The sequence below is a fragment of the Pollicipes pollicipes genome, unplaced genomic scaffold (assembly GCF_011947565.3).
Source record: "Pollicipes pollicipes isolate AB1234 unplaced genomic scaffold, Ppol_2.1 Scaffold_7261;HRSCAF=8764_pilon_pilon_pilon, whole genome shotgun sequence".
Taxonomy (NCBI): domain Eukaryota; kingdom Metazoa; phylum Arthropoda; class Thecostraca; order Pollicipedomorpha; family Pollicipedidae; genus Pollicipes; species Pollicipes pollicipes.
Window position 1 is genome coordinate 39,897,460 of NW_023597054.1, and position 10,223 is coordinate 39,907,682.

The 10,223-nt window shown below is 54.1% G+C and overlaps 1 protein-coding gene across 1 annotated transcript; it reads right to left on the reverse strand.

Annotated features, from left to right (window-relative positions):
• Window positions 1–318: 318 nt before the first annotated feature.
• On the reverse strand, window positions 319–9,901 carry Lkb1 (Lkb1/serine/threonine kinase 11). The gene is made up of 8 exons (XM_037237493.1): window positions 9,685–9,901; window positions 7,015–7,474; window positions 6,427–6,600; window positions 6,087–6,219; window positions 4,644–4,780; window positions 4,147–4,332; window positions 3,434–3,603; window positions 319–506 (listed from the first exon to the last, which is right to left on the reverse strand). Exons 2-8 carry the CDS (start codon window positions 7,422–7,424, stop codon window positions 379–381), a joined length of 1,338 nt encoding a protein of 445 aa, XP_037093388.1. The 5' UTR covers window positions 7,425–7,474; window positions 9,685–9,901; the 3' UTR covers window positions 319–378.
• Between the last annotated feature and the right edge of the window lie 322 nt (window positions 9,902–10,223).

Sequence of the window (10,223 nt, forward strand, 5' to 3'; positions counted from 1 at the left end):
CTCGGCCCGCAGCGCCGAGACGTGCATCTCTAAAAATAGCCGGCGGCGCGCCGCTGGCAAACCGCGACACGGCGACAGCCCGCGCCCGACTAGTCGTATTATTCGCGCCGCGGTGCCACGCGCCGTCCGTCGCGCCGGCGTCTCCCCGTAAAACCCGTGAGCGGGGGGCGGTGCACGGCCGCGGCGGTGCCCGCCTCCGTCCGGTCCGTCACGCCCGGGCAGCCCGCGCCGACGTGTCCACAGCACCGGCCGGCCGGGCGCGGCCGCCGTGGTGGTGCGACCACGCCGCGGCCGGCCGGCGGTGACGTCATACCCGCCGTGACGTCAGCCCGAGGCCGCTCGCGGCCGGCGGCGGGCGTGAGTGACGTCACGCGGCAGTCACGCCTGCTTACAGCTGGACCAGGATTTGACGTTGAGGCAGGCGCGCGGCTTGCGGGTCCGCCGGCGCACCGAGGAGCCGTTCTCCGACGGCGCCTCGCCGCCGCCCGCTCGCGCCGCCTCGCGCTCTGTCGGACAGAACAAACAGTCAACACGGTCACGGTTTGTTTTCGGGTTGGGCGATGTCTGCGCCGACTGACGCTGATCCACGTTTTTCCCCTTGATTTAAAATCAACACGAAACATATTGCTTATGTCAGTGCGGGTTAAGAGGAAGCAGTTCTGTGGAAATCCACTCATTTCACAACGACAAACGTCACCTCGCCCGTCTTCATTCCAGCATCGATGAACAGATGTGGGCGGACGGAGCGGAACACGGTCATGTGCGACGTAAGGTCAGGCGACAACGGCACACGAGCAATCGTCCACGGTTAGCTCACGGTGCTCCCACGAGCCATCGCGCACGTTTGGCTCACGGCGCTCTCACGAGCCATCCCCGCGCGGTTAGCTCACGGTCTCCTCACAAGCCATCTCGCGCGGTTAGCTTACGGCGCCCTCACGAGTCATTGCGCACGGTTAGCTCACGGTGCTCTCACGAGCCATCCCGCGCGGTTAGCTCACGGTGCTCTCACGAGCCATCCCGCGCGGTTAGCTCACGGTGTCCTCACGAGCCATCGTGCACGGTCATCTGACGACGCCCCACGGCACGCACACCAGCCGCTGCCGTTACCACCACCCCTGGCCTGACGCCCGACACGCCGAGGGCGGCGCACCAATGTGACGTCGCTCACACAGTCCGCAGGGCGGCTTGAAAAGGTCAGTTGAGTTGCCGCACGATGGACAGAGGCCAGGCGGGCGGGTCGTACGCAGGTCAAGCCTACGTACGCAGGTCAAGCCTACGCTTTCCGTGCATGCGGATTCGACAGATTCAACATTCGTGTTATTAAATTACGGCAGTCATGACAAACACACATCTGACCTTTCCATTAGTTGGGACCAGGATTACGGGTTCCCGGAACTCTCTCGGTATTGCGCTCACCATGTGAAAGTGAGGAGTGCTACGTACTCCCAAATATATATATATATATATATATATATATATATATATATATATATATATATATATATATATATATATATATATATATATATATATATATATATATATATACTTATTTTGTACTGACCGACCTATGAAACTTTTTGTGGCGTTAACCAACCTGACCCGGTCGCCAGGCGCGAAGTCACGATCTTATCATTACTTTAACTATTTGGCTGGTCATAGCAAGCTAAACGATACGCAATTCTGCGTAAAGATGAACAAGAGATCGCGGGGATTAGCCTGTTTTTTTAGCATTCCGGCCAGAGGCATAATGTGCGGCGGGTAAAAACATGCTCATCGTGGAGGCAAACAACCGCATTATTCGACATGGCCACGCCTACCAGGATATAACATATTGTTTGTATTATTAACATATAACACACTTATTATCACCAATGATGCGTAAGAACTTTTATCGTGTAAGAGCGACGACGTCACTTTGGACCGCAGGCTTGGTCCCTGACGATTTGCGACGTGTTTGTCAAGTAAAAACATCGTTATTGGTGCAAAATAACCACTGGAGAAGACGCCCCCTAAAACGCCAGTAAACAACAAGACCCCAACAGCGTGTCTTACAGCGCCAGCTTTCCGCAATGCGATGGAGTACGCGACGGGCTTACGCTGGTAAACATTTTACGAAACACGCCCCCGGGAGTCGCCGTGCGGTCGGGTGCGCAGGCATTGTCGATCCCGGCGACGGGCAAAAACGCACAATAACCCGAATTCTGCGGGTGATGGTTCGTTGACGATATCAGCGCGACAAGTCATCAGGCAGGTATAACGCATACCAAATGTTGTTATTCGGATAAGAAAAATGGAGCCAAGCGCAAGTGAGAATTATATGAATGGATGAGTATTAATTATATAAACAGATTATATAACAAATAGCGCAATGTCTTCCGCAACAAAACAAAAGCTGAAGGGGCAGAGGGCGGAGCTCCCTTCCCTCTCCGCGCTACCAGGAAGGAAGCTCGAGCGACCACCTGCGTGACGGCTGAGACGCGGCAACGTGCGCGTATTGCGAGATAACACACACAGACGGCTGTGCAACCGCCAGGCATTCCTACGTGCGCCATGCGTCGTCCTCAGACGCGAATTCTGCGTCGTTCTTAGGCGCGGACTCTGCGTCGTTCTCAGACGCGAACCCTATGGCGTTCTTAGACGAGACTTATGCATCGTTCTCCGACGCGACTTTCAGATCAGCCACGTTTTAACCACCGCACGTGTTACGCACGGGCTGCTCTATGAGACCCCCGTACGGCAACTGCGCCCGGTTGACGGGCTGGCAGGCTGGCCACCAGGACTGCGCAGCTGCCCGCCGCCCGGAACCACGCCATCGGGCCGCAGTTCGGGGATAAACTCACCGGCCGTCAAACTAACATCCGCCGATGCCGCGAACCACAACCCCCGGGTCACCTGGCAGCGACAGCAGCTGACACCGCGCTCCAGTCGGCGCTCCGTACAGTGTCGCAAAGCGCTCACCAGACTAACTGTTACGACGCGACACAGCGCTCGCAATAGTACATTGCCAGCGACCAGTTGGGGTGCACAGCTAAACCCCGGCTTGGGAGTGTGCACTAAATCCCCAACATTTCCTACTGAGGCGCATTCAAACGCGGCAGATGCCAAGTATACCGTTCCAATGCAAAATAATTGCATTTAATTAATTGAAATTCAATCAATGTAAACTAGCTTTTTGGTTAACAAAATATGATGCAAATAAAAAGTACAGGCATCACATACCCGAAACAATGAATCAGGACAAATTTGACTGTCCACATGCCAAAGTGCCACTATTTTACAGTTTCACCTCGGGAAGAGCTGGATGAGACGCTGGTGGCTGCTGAGCCGGCCCGCCGCCGGGCCATCCCTCGGCGCTCAGACGCTCAGACCAGGGGCGCCACCCCCACCGCTAGTCCGACCCGGGGGCACTCCGCACGCCGCCCGCACTGACCGTTGAGCTGCCGTTCTGTGATATACTCCTCGCTGCTGGTGTTATCCTCGTCGGCGCCGTAGTGCAGGTCGCGGATATAGGGCAGCACCGTGAGTGCGTGACACTCGCTGCCGTTCCGCGGCGGCACCGGCACCGGCTCGGACGTCGGCGGCTGCTTCTTCCGGTACCAGCTGGAACGGGCGCAGCGGCCGTTACCCCGGGGCGAGCGGACGCACGGACCATTCGTCAGCGGCGCCCTGGCGGCCGGCCACACACGCCGCCGGCCGTGCGCCGCCACACGCGGCGTGGACGGCACAAAAACACGTCAGCGGTCGGCCGATGCACCGTCCGGTTTGACCGGAGGACGTACAAAGTCACGGGCCGCGCGTAAACACCCGCGGCGTGGCCGCACGTCCGCGGCCGGCGCATCCACCGATACAAGAGCGATTGCCAGCAAGTCAGCCGCCAGGCCGCGCCGAGGCAACCGAGGCCGACAGTCGACCTTTTGAGCACTGCCTCCCGGGATGACCGACGTGTCTGACACATCTGCACGGCACGCTCGCCGCACGCCCGCCGCGCAGACTGACAGGGAAACAGACAGCGCGGACGTGCTGAAATGGCGGGCAGCGACAACACCCGCGCACAGCACCCGCACCCGGTGCGAAAGTCCGCGTCCGGTCCACACCGCTACCCCGTCGCCACCAGCCCGCTCCCGGGCCGCGCCAGCCACTGACTCGTGCTGCTGGATCTGGGCGACGCCGAGCCGCTGCTCGGGCTCCTTGTGCAGCATGCCGCGCAGCAGCGACGCCAGAGACGGCCCCACCGGCTCCGGGATGTCGAACTCGCCGCGGCCGATGTTATCGTACAGCTTGAACACCGTCTCGCCTTCGAACGGGTACTGGCCCGTCACGAAGTTGTACCTGGACAGGGCGGAGGTGGCGTGAGCGCGTCGGAAGGTCACCGTGGAGATCGGCACGCCGAGCGAGACCGACCTCAGACGTCACGGACAGTGACAGCAGCCGATGAAAGCGTCGAACACGGGCCGCGTGACCTTTTGTTTTCGCTCGAAAGGCTATGGGATAAAAGTGATAAAACACGAGCCTGCGAGCGAACGTCACTCGAGAATAGCACCACTTCAAGCGCTGAACCAGTTTGACAGTGCGCGACGACAGTGCGGCGTGAGGCGAGGCGCACCAGACTGGCGGCAGCTGACCGCGCCCCCCAGACTCACAGCGTGACGCCGCTGCTCCAGATGTCCACCTTGTAGCCGGGGAAGGTGTCGGTGCCGTTGGCTATTTCGGGCGGCTGGAAGGCCGGCGAGCCCTGGCTGACGGCGATCTCGTCACTCTGCCGGTACCGGTCCAGCTCCTGCGGCGCCGGACGCGCTCAGCCGCCAGCTCAAGCCACCCGCTCCCACCCGACACGACAGGGGCGCGCTCAGCCGCCAGCTCCGGCCACACGCTCGGCACACGCTCTCACCCGACACGACAGGGGCGCGCTCAGCCGCCAGCTCCGGCTACACGCTCTCACCCGACACGACAAGGGCACGCTCAGCCGCCAGCTACAGCTACAGGCTCTCACCCGACACGACAGGGGTGCGCTCAGCCGCCAGCTCCGGGAACACGCTCTCATCCGACACGATAGGGACGCGCTTAGCCGCCAGTTCCGGCCACACGCTCTCACCCGACGCGACACAGGCGCACTCAGCCGCCAGCTACAGCTACAGGCTCTCGCCCCACACGACAGGGGCGCGCTCAGCCGCCAGCTCCAGCCACACGCTCGGCACGCACTCTCACCTGACACGACAGCTACGGGACCCGGCAAGCGCCTGCAGTCCACATTACCCTGTCCATTATTTACATCTAACATTTGCGGCCCCAAGAAGGTGAAAATAGGAGTATGGCACAAGCGGTGCAATGCAACTGTAAAGCCATCGAATGGAACATTTTATAAACCAGCAAGCATTCAAATGGGTACTTAATTGCCACTTGTCAGAGTTCGCAGCAAAACTTATCTAACGACGCATTCCACCTCACGGAAAGACCAAACTTCACCTGGCCGGCAGATTCGCGGTGACCGCCGGGCCGAGCGCCCAGTAGCAGAGGCCGCCGGAGCCTATAAGCCCTGACAGGACCGACCCGCCCGGCGGCTGTCAACTCTCACCTCCAGTAGCAGAGGCCGCCGGAGCCTATAAGCCCAGACGGGACCGACCCGTCTGGCGGCTGTCAACTCTCACCCCCGGTAGCAGAGGCCGCCGGAGCCTATAAGCCCTGACAGGACCGACCCGCCCGGCGGCTGTCAACTCTCACATCCAGTAGCAGAGGCCGCCGGAGCCTATAAGCCCTGACAGGACCGACCCGCCCGGCGGCTGTCAACTCTCACCTCCAGTAGCAGAGGCCGCCGGAGCCTATAAGCCCAGACGGGACCGACCCGCCTGGCGGCTGTCAACTCTCACATCCGGTAGCAGAGGCCGCCGGAGCCTATAAGCCCTGACAGGACCGACCCGCCCGGCGGCTGTCAACTCTCACATCCAGTAGCAGAGGCCGCCGGAGCCTATAAGCCCTGACAGGACCCACCCGCCCGGCGGCTGTCAACTTTCACCTCCAGTAGCAGAGGCCGCCGGGCACTGTAACCCCACACAAGACCGGCCCGCCCGGCTGCTGCCGACTCTCACCTCTGCAGTACCCAGGTCGGATATCTTGAGTGTCATGTCGGCCGTGAGCAGCAGGTTGGCCGGCTTGATGTCGTTGTGCACCACAGCCTGACTGTGCAGGTATTCCAAACCCGTGACCAGCTGCACAAAGTACCTGAAATCAAGCCAAGTGTTCAGTGAATCTAAGACCTTTCTGCCAGATGTCAGGTTGTGATGAAATGCAAACAATACCATCAGCGCAGTTCGTCCTGGTGCATGCGCTTTGAACTGGCACATGCACAACAGCACCTAAGACATGAGAAGATTGTGTTTGAAGCCTGATGAGAAGTCAGCTCGGAGTTTATGCGACCAGATTACTGACCCGTGGGCCTGCCAGACAGGAAACCTCTTCTCGTGAGCTTGATCCAGCATCTCCTTTAACTGGCACACGCAGAACTCCAGAATCATGTAGATTTTCTGTTTTTCGTCGTTGTGGAGCACGTCGAACAGCCGGAGGATGTTGGGGTGTCGCAGCCGGTTCAACAGACGAATCTCCCTGGATCAGAGCGAGAGCACACTCAGCACCGCAGCTGTGTCGTTCACCAGCACACTGCCATCGGACCGGTCCACATCCACGGAAGACAGGGGAGGCCCTCCATCGCATTAATGCTACGTTGTTTTTGGTGTGCGTGGTCGTACGGCTAGTACCAGAGAACGAGCTTATGTTGCCGCGGACTGTGACTGCCATCACCCACAGCTCTATCCAGCTGCCTATGCCAGACCTGCCTCTGCTGACACATCTACTCCCAAAATTTTAGCGGCCACGTTCAATCACTCAATTACAACATCCGTTAGTGACGGCTAACAAAATGATCACCGGCACGTCTAGCGCGGACCACTGCCTCATAATGAGATCGTGACACAGACAGCCAACTTGTTATCACCAATGCACCATCAGACGTTTCGCTACCTTTGCAGGTTCTGTTCGCCATTCAGCTTCCGCCTGAGTTTTCTCCGCTTGAAGATCTTGACGGCCCTCCGCTCCAGCGTGTCCTTGTCCATGCACTCCTTCACCTTGCCGTAGGCGCCCTCGCCGAGCAGGTCGCCGAAGATGTAGCGGCCCACCAGCTTGCAGCGCTTCCGCTTGTTGCGGTAGATGATGTCGGTGGAGGGGACGCGCGTGAACACGGCCATGTCGGCGCCGTCGTCCCAGAGGTCGTCCTCGCCGTTGAAGGGCACGCCGACCATGGCCAGCGAGTCGGGCGCGCCGCACACGGCCAGCGCGTCAACCATGCCGTCGCTCAGACCCGGCTCCGAGCAGACGTGGTTGGCGGCGGCGGCGGCCACCTCGGAGCCCCTGCCGGCCGGCTGCGGGTCCATGGGCGCCGGCGCACCGTGCAGGCCGACTGGTCGCGGTGTGCTCCAAGAAACTGGGGAAGAGGTGCAGTGAGTACCCTATGGTGATAGGTAGTGCTGCCACTTGTCAGATGGGATGTTACTGACTACCTGCAGTTCTCTAATGAAGGATTACACAACCAAATAGTTTGATACTGGCCATAGTGTTAGGTAAAATGCTGTCAAAGACAGCACAATATGATATAATTTTTTATTGGCATAGAAGGTTGTTAGAGTGGAAGTATTTCCCAAACAGGTGTACAGGTGCTCAATGAAAGTGTGTCATAATTGAGTTTGTCAAAAGTCTTATTAAATACCAGAAAAGCAACATATTCAATGGGGTTATGTGAGAAAATGTGTAAGGTTATGAATCTTTTACCAGCTCTAAAATTGTATGGAACATATCATCAGCAGAGCATCTGACATGTTACCATACATAAAGACCAAAAACAAACATTTCACATCATCAAGCATTCAAATATTCAAATATCAATCAAGTAAAAAGATGTGGAACAATGTTAAATGTATTATGTGAGGAGTGAAAAATACATCTCCCATTTTTTAACTCAATTAAGATATTAACTTTTTGCCCAAGCCCCAAAAACAAAGTTGATTTCCCACTACCTCAGCCAATTTTCCCAAGGCATGCTGCACATAAACAAATTTCCCTGGGTGTGACCAGACTACATTAGCCAGAAGGCTGCTTGAGTAGTGTCTCACTGCTCTGTAAAATAAGTAAATCTTAGAAAACAGTGATAGAAAATGACACCAATTAAGACTTGGCTTGAGCTAAGTCTTGCAGTTATCTGGTGGCATTAAAATTTCCATCTGCATGTTTGCATCAAGGTAGTGAATGGTTTAGGTGAATGCAAATATGTATACAATTAAGTGCCTGCAGGAATATGTTCTCATTGCTGAATGGTTACAATTAATTTATGCACACCAATACATGGCTCAAATCCAAGCATGTGATTTTTTGACAGCTCACCAATCTCCTCACAGATGGCCAAATAGTTCAAAGCAACTAGCTGAATAGTAGCAAGCTTAAAATAGTAAATGAACAGTACTTAATTGGATCAGTAGACCATAAAAGAAGATAAAATATTATCACCCCTTCTGTTTTTTCTATTCCTAGATTTCTTTCAAAGTTAAGTTTTAAAGCCAAATTACATTAAGCTAGCTTTTCACAATAAGTTTCTAATGAACACTTATTGATTTCAATGACCTAGATACAAGTCTGAAATTGCCCCCAGGGAACCAAATGTCTAATTTCCTTTTCCTCTCTATGTAACTTCCACAGATTTAGACTACATTCCTCCAAAATTGGTGAGTTTCTAGCATGAGCATTTTGGCTAAGGGGACCAGTTATTATGCAACATTTGGCTATATCTCCATAATGATCATGTGATTTCAGGAACTGCCTGGATGATAAGATACACCTATCAAGATCAGCTAAAGGAAAACCAGGAGCTATTGACAGTAACTGGCAGATAAAACATTGGGTTGCCTATAAAGAACAGAAGTGCATCTATCTTGCTTCTACAGGATTTATCTGGAAAATTTCCATGCTACATATTTAACTGTAAATATTAGATTTAGGGAATGTTAAGAGACCCAAAGAATGGGGCTTAGCCTTATGGATCATAACACATTCCATATCTTTGTTGAGGAAGGGCAATACCAAAACTTACCTGGCAAGCCAAACATAAAAACAATTCCTGGAACATGGCTGCTTACAGAATTATTGCATGACCAAGCCTGGCTGCAAAAATGCACCTCACACTGATCACATTTTCAGTTTATGCTAACTGCCAATCCAACAGCCCAGTTTGACAAACTGCCAATCCCAACTCCTGCACATAGAGTCAATGTCTCAGGGAATTATTGTATGGTTTTGGTAATTTCCAGGGAAGTACTAAGTGCAAAAAACAAATTCCAAACAAAAATAACTCTGAGATTCTTCTTAGTTTAGCCTGGGATGAGTTTGACACATGCATGCTTAAGGTCCAGCACATCAATGTCACAATGTAAACAACCAGCATAGTGGAAGGCTTGCTGCACCCAGGTGACCATGTTGGGTGAATTAAGAAGCTACCTATTAGGTATCTGTTTATCATTTCATTCAATTATGAAAATGAACAGCAAACCCAAGGAACATACTACACATTCCACAAACTTATGATTTTCCATATGCACATCCCGAGGACCTGGATTCAAGTTTCAAGTTACTCGCCTAAACACCCACCTGATCCCCTTCAATGTCGTGAACGCCGGAGAGCTGGCTCAATTCCTGTGGTGTCACAGACCGGGACTAAAAGGTAGAAGAGCCAAGTTAAATGTGCTAACTTCATCACACTGCAACACTAAAATAACGGCAAAGGGTTCGGATGAAATATTAATCCAGCTCAGCCCCGCCTTCCACAATCCACCTCTCTCTTGCCACTAAACAAATAATTTTTGGATTTTTCGTACGCTCTCGACACGGGAGCGTCGTTTTCGTGCAAAACTAACCGTCTGATTCTAAAGGAAACTTATGTACAGAGGGCGGTGCGACTGGTGTCAATATATTGCAATGTCTTATGGACTTGACATATTCGTTGTATATCAAACTTTTTCAACTAAAATAACTACAACACTAATAAAAATGTTCAATCAAAGGTGTCTAATTTTGGTTAGCTACAGCACACCTTTTCTTAGGGCATCGAGATGGAAAGGGGAGGGGCAGGGTCCAAGCCAGCTGAGGCTACCAAGTAGCCAAGTACGATAAACAAACAGCGCCGCTTC

Bases quoted from the DNA above. Each gene is read 5' to 3' on its own strand.
- Lkb1 (XM_037237493.1), bottom strand. From the start codon at position 7,424: ATGGACCCGCAGCCGGCCGGCAGGGGCTCCGAGGTGGCCGCCGCCGCC. The intron at 4,333-4,643 runs GTGAGTCTGGGG...CGCCCTGTCCAG, and splicing joins TGGAGCAGCGGCGTCACGCT to GTACAACTTCGTGACGGGCC. The intron at 507-3,433 runs GTCAGTGCGGGC...TCTGTCCGACAG, and splicing joins CACAGAACGGCAGCTCAACG to AGCGCGAGGCGGCGCGAGCG.